The 10,221-nt window shown below is 60.1% G+C and overlaps 1 protein-coding gene across 3 annotated transcripts in view; it reads left to right on the top strand.

Moving 5' to 3' along the window:
- Positions 1-5,610, top strand: part of EHF (ETS homologous factor) — a 15,936-nt gene extending 10,326 nt beyond the window's left edge. For 2 of the 3 annotated variants that reach the window (XM_027765764.1, XM_006162099.3), the window contains exons 7-9: positions 3,098-3,160; positions 4,930-5,125; positions 5,203-5,610. In XM_027765764.1, the coding sequence (XP_027621565.1) occupies positions 3,098-3,160; positions 4,930-5,125; positions 5,203-5,302 (359 nt within the window). In that variant the 3' untranslated portion in view covers positions 5,303-5,610. The remainder of the gene's footprint in view (positions 1-3,097; positions 3,161-4,929; positions 5,126-5,202) is intronic. The other variant, XM_014593092.2, reaches the window with a different exon arrangement.
- Positions 5,611-10,221: the final 4,611 nt, after the last annotated feature.

Below are 10,221 nucleotides of genomic sequence, written 5' to 3'. Positions count from 1 at the left end.
CGTGGAGAAAACCCCCTGCTCGGAGAGGCGGAGCCAGCCACTTCTGGGGCTAGTTCTGCCGATGGGACCAGAGCCCCGAAGACCTGCACCCTCGGGCCCGAGGAACCGAGCAGCCCTGCCATCTGTGCTTCAGGCCACGCTGCCCGCTGCAGGGCAAGGCTCGGCTGGGCTGAACTGATGCCCTGTGCGATAAGGGGCGGGAAGCCGCCTCGTCCTCACTTCCCTGCCATCTGCCCGTTTCACAAGATGGCCGCGCTCTGGTCTGCTGGGAGTGCCCCGGCCAGTCGTGCCAACTCAGGCTGGATGTGTTCATCCACCGACTTGTCGAGCCTTCAGCGAGGGTGGCGCGGGCTCAGGACACTGGGCCTGTGGATCCCGTAAAGGCATGGCTCACAGCTGACTCATATGCAAATACGTCTAATCTCCACTTCTCTGGAAGAGCTGGCTGGAGTAAAGCGCTTCCACTTGCATCACACTTGCCACTTCCCTCTGCCCCTGCCCGGACCCGCCGGACCCCAGCCTGCGGTGCCGGGAGCCAGCGCGGGCAGCCGGGCTGGACTCCCCAGAGCAAGCCCCGACTTTACAGGAATGAGTCACCTAGCCACATGGCCGACTTCAAAGGTCTGGACTTTATTTGGGGGCAGAGGAGAACGGAGGAGTGGCCATATATGAAAGCAACTGCTAGATCAAAGGGTTCCCGAGCTGAGGCAGCCCGCGTCCACTGGTCCCCTGCGCACTGGAGCGGGGAGAGGGCTGGACGGCCGCACTGTCCTCCTGCCTCTGGCGGTTCCGCCCTCCCGTGGGGTGGGAAGCATTTCTGCCCCCCCCACCCCCCTCTGTCTTCAGCTGCACGGAGCTCTGGCCGTGTGCACGGCCGACTTCTCAAAGGCGAAAGCTCTGCCTGCCCCATCCAGTCTGGAACCCGCGGCCTAAGTGGGCCAGGCCCCCGGAACAATCTCGTCTCCTAGGCCAGTGGCCGAGCCCCCACTGTGGGGTGTCGGTCAGCTGGAAGCCACAGCGGTCAGGGCCCGTGCCTAGGCACACTCGGGCCCTTCCGAACTCACACCAGGCTGCGCCCGTGGCCCCCTGGGTGCTCCCGGGAAGTGTGAGCCTTGTGAGCCGGGCCTGTGGCCTGCCAGGTAAGCGCCCTCTGCCTGCAGTGCAGCCTGTCAGAGTGATGTATCACTGGGAAACCGGGCGGGTGCCAGCCGTGTTGCAACATTGTCACATCCTGGTGGGATGTCGCAACCTCACCTCCAACCTGCAGGGGAGAGTGAAGGCCCCTGTGTTCCCGGGAATCTGCCCTTCCAGATTTCAGTGGAGCCAGTCAGGTGTGGGCCTCTGGGACCGTGCCCAGAAAGAAAGTTCTGGCCAGCTCTGACTCGGCTTCCCTCCCCCACGAGGCGTTGGGACAAACTGCTGGGAGAGTCGTGGCGGGGGTGGTCAGACAGGCGAATGGCTCACGCATGCTGGGAAGTGCGGGGTCCTCTGACCGGTTGAGTCCCACCAGGCAGAGCAGGAGCAGAGCCCCACTTCTGGCAGGGACTCCTGGGCTTCCGTTGTGTGTGCTAAAGGCTGCTGGACACGGTGTAGGATCGTGGTTATGAGCGAAGCTTCCGGATTCGAAGTGCCGTCTTCACATCCTGGCTCTGCTTTCGGGCTGTGTGGCTATAGACAAGTCACTCGACCTCTCTGTTTCTCAGGGCTTCCCCAGCTCTCAGTCGTGGGTCTGACAGCACCTACCGCGTAGCTGGCGTGTGGAGGGGATGAATGGTTTGCGTTGGTGCTCACCACAGTGCTGGGACCGGGCAGGTGCTGGGTGAAGAGTAGCCACTGTTGCTGTCTATGTACCTATTTTTAAAAGAATTACTTATTTAATTTTATCTATCATTATTTTAAAATTTGCTATGGGGCATGTGTGCTCACTAGAGAGAGGAGGGGAGAGTGAGAAAGCAAGTGGCCAGGTCTGGGGCTCAAAGTGCACACAGCCATGTGGGGGTCCAGCGCCTGGGCCACCTCACCACTGATGGCCCCTTCCTAAACATCTAAATAGGAGGTAATGAACAGTGGTTTGTAATTTTTTAAAAAAGGCCACTTTAGGCAATCGAATGGGCGCCATGGGTCCCTCCCTTTTGTGTGGGGCTGGGTGAGCCCCGAGTACCCTGGAGGCCACATGCGGTCAGGGCGTAGGGGTAGCCCTGATGTAGGACAGCAGTCTCACAGCCCCTTGTGTGGGGGGTGACTTTGGGTCAGAACCGCAGCTTTTGGTGGGCTGTTGAGTGGGGCCTGCCGCAGTGCGCCCAGTGCGCAGACCCACCTCACACGGCCAGGGCGTTTATTTGGCTGACTTCTTCCTAAGAAGTTCCACGTCACAGGTCTCCTGCTGGCACTGCTCCCCAGGTACGGTACGCGCCCATCTGTCACACGAACCTGAGTGTCCCCTGCTGTGGAGGCCCTCTGCTAAGTTCAGGCCACTCAATGGCCTCTTTGTCACACCGATTAAAATGTAACTCTGAATGCCAAAACAGCACTCCTCTGGCTTGAAAACCATCTTTCTTTGTTATAAATGTTTACATTTTTGTGTTATGTTTAAAATAAAAACCTTTCAATGACTTGAACCCTACGTGGCTTCCCAGCTCTCAGAATAAGAGGCCGAGTCTTCGGGCCGACCCGAGCACCCGGCAGTCAGAGCCGCCTCTCCCAGCCGGGCCCTTCGCCGGAGCCACAGGGCGCCCCAGTGCCGTGCACAGCACCACACACACACGGGCCGCTGCCCCGTTCAGGGCCGGCTCTTCCACACTCTCCTCCTGGCCGTCGCCCTCATGCCTTGGTCCTCTGTATGGCAGGACTCCCGTGGCTGTCCCCCACTACCTCGTGAATTGGCCCCTCTCTGCGCCACCCCGCTTCTTACCGGGGTGGCTCCCCCGCAGCGCTGTCGTGTCTTGTCTGGTGCCAGCGTGGAGGGGCGGCGGGCCAGCCTGTGCCAGGTGAGCGGGGGCCCTGCGAAGGCAGTAACTGCAGACGGGGTGGTAAACGCCCTCCTCTTTCTCCTCAGCAGAGTCACCTGATCTGAAAAAGGAGAGACAGCACCCCTCAGCAGAGTCACCTGATCTGAAAAAGGAGCGAGAGCAAGCTGCCAAGCCCCACACCAAGAAGCACAGTAAGTCGCCGGTCCGAGGGGGTCCGAGGGGGTCCGAGGGGGTCCGAGGGCGCGCACGCTCCTGCCGCGGAGCTGCAGCCCACAGCCTTCAGGAGAGCACCGCTGCTGCCGACCCTGCTGGAGGCGCGCGGGCCCAGAGCAGGTGTCTGCGCACCCTCTCACAGCCCGCGCGGATCCCTCTCCTGCTCTCTGGGTTCCAGACGGCGGCAGAGCTTCCTGCAGGCATGGGTTGGGGCTTTCCCTCGAAGAGACCCAGGGCCGACACAGTGCGGGCGGCCGTGCTTCCCTCGGCCGGACTCGACCTTCGTGGGGATGCCGTTTGGAGAAAGATTTGATGTTGCTCTTGTGGGCTTAGGGTTGGGTCCCCCGTGGTGACAGAACCCTGTGACATCCACAGATTGAGTGTCCCTTGTCCAAATGCGTGGGGCCTGAAGGGTCTGGGGTTGGGACTTCTTTTTCTGGATTTTAGAATATTTGTTTCCACACACTGAGACCTCAGGGGATGGAACCGAGCGTAAACACGGACTTCATCTCCGTTTCGTACACGCCATGTGTGTTTACATTTTGTGCATTTAGTCACTGTTCATCACTTCTCTTGTGAGTCGGATTTACTCACCATCAATATGCTTCGCACCAGTCCAGCCGAGGACTCTAAACACACAGTCACCAACCGGTGATAACCCGCTCTAGGTCCCAGAAACGTCCTGCGTCTCTGTTCTCCTCCTTATGCTCCCCCTCTTCCACTCTCCTCCCACATCGTCTCCAGAACCTATAACCATTTTCAGTGTTTCTATTCTCCGTGTAAACTACGCTCAGACAAGGAACTGATAACCCGGCAGCACGGGGACCCAGTGGCTAACCCAATTACAGCGGGGGAGGGGCCGAAGAGACCACTCTTCGGAAGACATATGGACAGCCACAGTGTGTGAAAAACTCCTCGGCGTCCCTCGTCGTAGGGAGGGCAGATCAAAACCACAGGGAGATACCCCGAGCCCCAGTCAGAATGGCGCAGAAGACAAAGCGCAGACACCTTACGTGTACCCGGAGGTGATTAGATACGATGTTTGCACTGAGAGCTTTCACTGGGACCCCGCAGAGGAGCTCAGACGTGGCGTTCTGCACTGGGGCGTCGTCTGGTGCTCAGAGCGTTTGGATTTCGGAGCGCTTCGGGTGTTCTGGTAGGGATGCTAGCCTGTCCGCAATGTCGGGGGATGGCGCCGAGGGAAGGCGCAGACCAGAGCCGAGGTGTTGTAAGCTGGCGCTCACAGAGAGTCAGGGTGTCTTCGCTGCTAACCCTGACCCTACTCCAGGTCACCCCCCAAGCCGACCCCATAGAACCTGTGGGCACAGGTGCAGGGGAGTCGCGCTGGGCTGGGTGGCTGGCCTCGTTTCCAAGTTGCAGGGGGCTTGGTCTGCGTGGGACCGAGGCATGGTCTCTGGGGTGCAGCAGCCAGCCGTGGTGCCAGGCAGAAGTGGTTCCAGCTGCTCAGGGAAGGGAGGGCATGCGGGGAACCCCGAGAAAGCGCAATTAGCCGGTGCCCTTCCTGAGTCTGGCTTCCCACCAGTCAGTGCGACCTCGGTCGAGTCGCAGAGATCCTGTGCCTCAGTTTCCCGACTTGTCCATGAGAAACGGGCGTGCTCATTCTCAAACCCATCTTCATGTGCAAGCGGGGTCTGCCTGTCCCGGCGGCGAGTAGGGAGGAGGGAGCGTCCCCTGCCTCGGCCCGCTGTGACGTGGCCCACTCACAAGTCCCTCCCTCTCTTTGCAGACCCGAGAGGGACTCACTTGTGGGAATTCATCCGCGACATCCTCCTGAACCCCGAGAAGAACCCCGGGCTGATCAAGTGGGAAGACCGGTCTGAGGGAGTCTTCCGGTTCCTGAAGTCCGAGGCTGTGGCCCAGCTGTGGGGGAAGAAGAAGAACAACAGCAGCATGACCTACGAGAAGCTCAGCCGGGCCATGAGGTGAGCTGTCGGGGGTTGGAGCCCACAGGCACACGCGGCCCGTAGGCCGCCGCCAACCACGAGTGCGTCCCCTGCAGGTACTACTACAAGCGGGAGATCCTGGAGCGCGTGGATGGCCGCAGGCTGGTGTACAAGTTCGGGAAGAACGCCCGCGGGTGGAGAGAGGACGAGAACTGAGCCCGCGGCCGCAGACCCGGCCAGTAGGACGCGCAGAGCTGCAGGCCGCCTCCGGACTGGACTGCTGCTCCCTGGCCTGCGTGCCCGAGGGAAAGGACTTGGAAAGGGAGGAGGATAGGGTGCGGTGGAGAGTGGCCTCTGCACACAGTGTGCGGCCGGAGCGCCGGCCCTCTGCCACCGCCGCGCTCCTGTCGTCATTGTTCTGGCCTCAATTGTGAAGCCCCTTCCTGCGGAGGGGCGCAGCTGGGGGCCTTGTGCTTCTTGCTGAAAGGAGCCGCATCGGAGGGCATTAAATGTTTTTGTATGCACAATGGTTTAGGAGAAGGTGATGTGTTCTCCCCAGGGCCTCCTCAAGAGAGGCAGGTGGCACTGGGCTGGAGCCCAGAGCCTCGGCCTGTCGGGGTGACCTGTGAACTGGGAAATGGGGCGGGGGTCTCAGAGACGAGAGTGGGCCATGGTAGCTGCAGAGCCATGTGATTGGGGGTGCTTAGATTGGCGTGGAGCGCACGGTGGGGCTTCCTGCTCGCCCACAAGTGAGCCCCTGTCACCAGGGGTGCCCCGTGCCTCCATGAGTTTGGTGAGGAGACTGGGGGCCACATCTGCTCATCCCAGTTACTTACGGGAGAGGTGGCCTTGGCGATGTTTGCTCCAGCTGCTGAAATAAACGAGCAGAGAGGGTGACGGCGTGGGAAGGCTGACGGGCTGCCACCGTGTCCCCGCCCGGCCGGCACCAGGCTGCTGTCCTGGCTGGGCCGCGCTCTGCGTGCAGGGCTGCTCTGTGCTGTGGAAGGCCTTCGCTGTGGCTGTGACCCTGCCCGCGGAGTCCTGGGAGCACTTGCCAAGTGTGACAACCAAAAGTGTCCCCAAACCATGCAAATGTCCCCTGGGGCATACCATAGCACTGGGTTGAGAACCACTGGGTTTTAGCCAGTCAAGGTGAGGGTGGAGACTTATTCTCAGAACAAAAAATACACGTAAGGTCTTCCAGGCCCAGAGCACAGCAGAAGCAGGCCTTCCAGGGCAACCTATCGCTGGCTTTATAGAAAGGTGGGGACATGAGTTAAAGTTTGAGGAGCTTCCTGGAGAACCTGGATGAGCCAGAGTCCGTCAGTCAGTCTGTCAGTCAGACGCAGTGCAGCAGCCACGGCCCCGGACGGCTCTCCTGGCATCACAGCCCAGGGTGCAGAGCGCAAGGCGGAGGGGCTGACGGAGCACTGTCTGTGAGAGAGAGAGAAGGGGGGAGAGGGAGGGAGAGAGATAGGGAGGGAGGGAGAGAGGGAGAGGGAGAGAGAGGAGGGGACAGAGCAGGAGGGAGGGAGAAGGGAGAGAGAGGGAGAGAGCGGGAGAGAGGGAGAGAGGGGGAGAGAGGGAGGGAGGGGAGAGAGACTCTTGGACTCTATTTTCAGGGTAAAGCTTCTTTGCAGGTGTTAATTCTTATAAACCTTTCCTCTTCTGAGCCATCGCATCTGAACTGTCCCAAGTGAATGGTTTGTTGCCTAGCTTTGCATTCAGAGGAGCGTTTTTACGAGAGGGAGGGAGGATAGAGAAGACAGGCGGAAACGCGCCCTGAGCCACGGTGCGGGAGCCACCAACTTCTCCAGCAGTGGGTTCTCTGGGCGCCAGGCGGCTGAGACGGCGAGCCTGTGGGCGCTCCAGAAGTGGGTCTACATGCCACTCTGGGCACTTCTTTCTGGGTCCTTGGGTCCCCTTGGTACCCGTGTCCACAGGAGGGCGTGCACCTCCTCACCCCGCAGAGCACCACGGTGTCCCACCCGGGGAGGGAGCGGTCACGGAAGGCCACCGGAAGGCTGCGAGTAAGAATTTCCGAACTGGAATGAGAACTGTTTGGGGCGGCAACGTCGAAGCGCCTGACAGCCCCCCGAGGGTACCCCAGGTCTGCTCTGCTCCTGCCTGGCTTAGTCACCTCCACAGAGGTCTCAGTGTTGTCAAGTAACAGCTCCCGATTGAGAGAAAGGACAATAGCCAGCAAGGGTCTCGACTGTGGACTCAGACGTTGCGTGGCAGCTACGCTGGGCTCCGTCAGCGTGGCTGGAGCCCGCGGGTCCTTCCCGGCGGACGGGGTGTCAGGGCCGGGTTCAACGCCAGGTGCCGGCACTGCCATAGTGGGCACACATTTGGGAGCCTGGACTGTGGAGTCGTCAGGACGCCTGCCAAGCCCGCTCGCTCCTGGTCTTGGCTCGTGTGCGATCGACGTGACCCTTCTCTGGGCTCACCCTGCCTGCACCCCCCGGGTCTCGTGCAGCCTCTGCGTTGGCCTGGACTCCTGCACAGCCTTTCCAGTGAAGAGCCGTTCTTGCTGGGGAGTCGGCGGTCCGGGCACCAGCGAGCGTGCTGACATAATTAGCAGATTGTGTATTTGCTGAAAGTGACAGTTCCTTGGCACCGGGGCCTTGTGTAAATAGGCTGGGATCTGCAGTTCTCAGCGTCTATTGTCTCGGCCCGAGCGAGTGCGTTTTCTGTGTGCTGTGCGTGACTTGGAGAACTCAAGGTGATGGGGACATGCCGGCGCGGGGTGTGAACAGCACCTCCCCGTGTGGAGGAGCAGAGCCCTGCAGAGAAGTCCCCGTTCCCACAGAGCCGGCCTGAGCCGGAAGTCCACTCGGCCACGGCCTGGTTTCCCTGCACACCCTCCTGCAGCTAAAGAGCAGGCTCCTTCAGCGATTTTCTTGGGGACTTGAGGCAGGAAATGAATTAGTAAGGCCTTGCCAGGCACGGACCCTGGAGCTCCGAGATGCTGGGCATGGTGATGGGCAGGGCCTTGCTCGGATATGCCGCGAGAGCAGACCAGGCCAGGCCATGGCTTTCCTGGGACTCACTGGGTCTTGCTCCGGGTTCTCACCCCGCTGGCCTGTTTCCTGTACTAGGTGGTACTTGCAGAATGAATGAACGGACTTCTGGAAGACTCCTCTGCCGGGAGGCCACATCCGACTGCGACAGAATCCCTCCTCCTCTGAGTGAGCACAGCGGCCACCCCTCGCAGGACGTGTTCTCTGGCATGGACGCTCTGCGGGGAGGCTGCCTTCAGGAAGCCCAAACGCTGCGGGTCCACGAGTGCCTGTGTGGACGGGGTGCGCGGCCTTCCTGGGAACCGTGAGCCCTCCCTGGTAGGGAAGCCAGAGCGAACCTTTGGCCTGTCCCAACCGGCGCGGCCCCATGTGCTCGTGCAGTGGTGGCTGCTGTTGAAGTGCAGAGTGGTTTTAAGCTTTAGTGTTTGGGGAGCTGGTTTTTATTTTTCTTTTTGAAAAATTCTGAGGGATTTTTCGATTAGGTTACAAGTCCGTGTTTTATTTGAGTTTTGTAAGTGTGTTGTTTTCAGAAGTTTATGATATAGAAAAAGGTGAAATAATAGGAGGGAAAGGCCCTGACGTTATTTTTCTATAGTTAAAAAGTTCAGTGTTGAGACCAGCAGATGGCATAGTGGTTATGTTGCTGGACTCCCACGTGGCTGACCGAGGTTCGAGTCCTGGACCCGTGGCTTGAAGCTCATGTGGAATGTGTGTGCGCGTGCATGTCTCCAAGATCCTTGGAGGAGAATGGAGGAGGATTGCAGTGTGGCCATCCCCCTGGTGGTGGAATTCTCGCTTTCCCTCTCACTACCTCTGTCTCACTCTCTCCCTGGGCAGTGCACACACTCTAAGGCAAAATCCTCCCCCCAAAAAAGTCCAACGTTTGTGATGTGCGTAGCACGACCCGCAGACGTGAGGGCTTGTGACTGCATGACTGCCTGGGACAGCGGGGACTGGGCCAGCACCTGCGGGAGGACCTCGCCGAGACCGCGGCAGGCAGGCTTAGCCTCGGGGCTGGCTCTCGGTACCTCGTTCCTGGAATAAGAGACACGGCATTAAAAACAAAACAAAGCAAACCTGTTGAGACCATGTCTGAAAAGTGCAGGCCTTCACAGGTTCGGTAAATTGGGATTAATCTTTCTGTAGCTATCTGCATAATTCCTGTTTCTCTTCTCACCTGGCTTCTGGGTTGACAACTTGTGGAAAACACCCCCACTGCCCCATCATTGCTTTTTCATCAGAAATCTTTCCTTGTAAGCTATGTTCAAATCAACGTGTCCTGTCTTAGAGGAGAAGGGTGTTGTTCACAGCACGCCTCTGTCGGCGGGTCCCAGGACATGCTAATACAGAGCATGGGGAGCACTCTGACGTGTGTCATTCTCCACGAGTCGCCAACGGCCGCAGCGACCGAGCATGCGTGTTTCCGCGTCTGTCCCTGGTAAGCACTTCCTGGGCACCTCCCTTGTGCAGGCCTGCCAGGCCCCACCTGTGACCGAGGGGACGAGATAGAGCCCTCTGCCCTCTGGGTCTGTGAGGCACACTCACCCACCACCGAGCCAAGTGGGCAGGGAGGTGTGCGGGAAAGACACGCAGCACGGTGGGGGGGAGGCGTGGGGATGGAGGGCGTGTGCACGCTGAGACAGGGAAACGAGGGACCTGAGGGTGCAGAGGAAGGAGCCGCCCGGGGCACAGGGAGCGACTCCTCCTGGAGGGACCAGCAGGCGCGGAGGTCCCGAGATGGGCCCATCCCGCGCACGCTGAGACAGGGAAACGAGGGACCTGAGGGTGCAGAGGAAGGAGCCGCCCGGGGCACAGGGAGCGACTCCTCCTGGAGGGACCAGCAGGCGCGGAGGTCCCGAGATGGCCCCCCCCCGCCATATCCGGTCTGTTTCCCAGAACAGATGAGCACCAGCAGGAAGCAGAGCTCTGAGGGCCTGGTGCTGAGATGAAGCCGCTGGGCCTTCCTACACTGGAGCTGGGAGCCCACGGACGCGACACGCTCCCTTCTGGTCCAAGCACCCCTGCGGCGAGCCGGCGGCATGGGGGTAAGTCGGCCGACCTCACCTGGCCTACTGTGTGAGTCCAGGCCTAGGCTCAGCAGCTTGAGAAATA

This window comes from Tupaia chinensis, unplaced genomic scaffold (assembly GCF_000334495.1).
Source record: "Tupaia chinensis unplaced genomic scaffold, TupChi_1.0 Scaffold139733_1, whole genome shotgun sequence".
NCBI lineage: Eukaryota > Metazoa > Chordata > Mammalia > Scandentia > Tupaiidae > Tupaia > Tupaia belangeri.
Note: the sequence above shows the minus strand (reverse complement) of the source record. Positions and strands in the feature narration are given on the sequence as shown.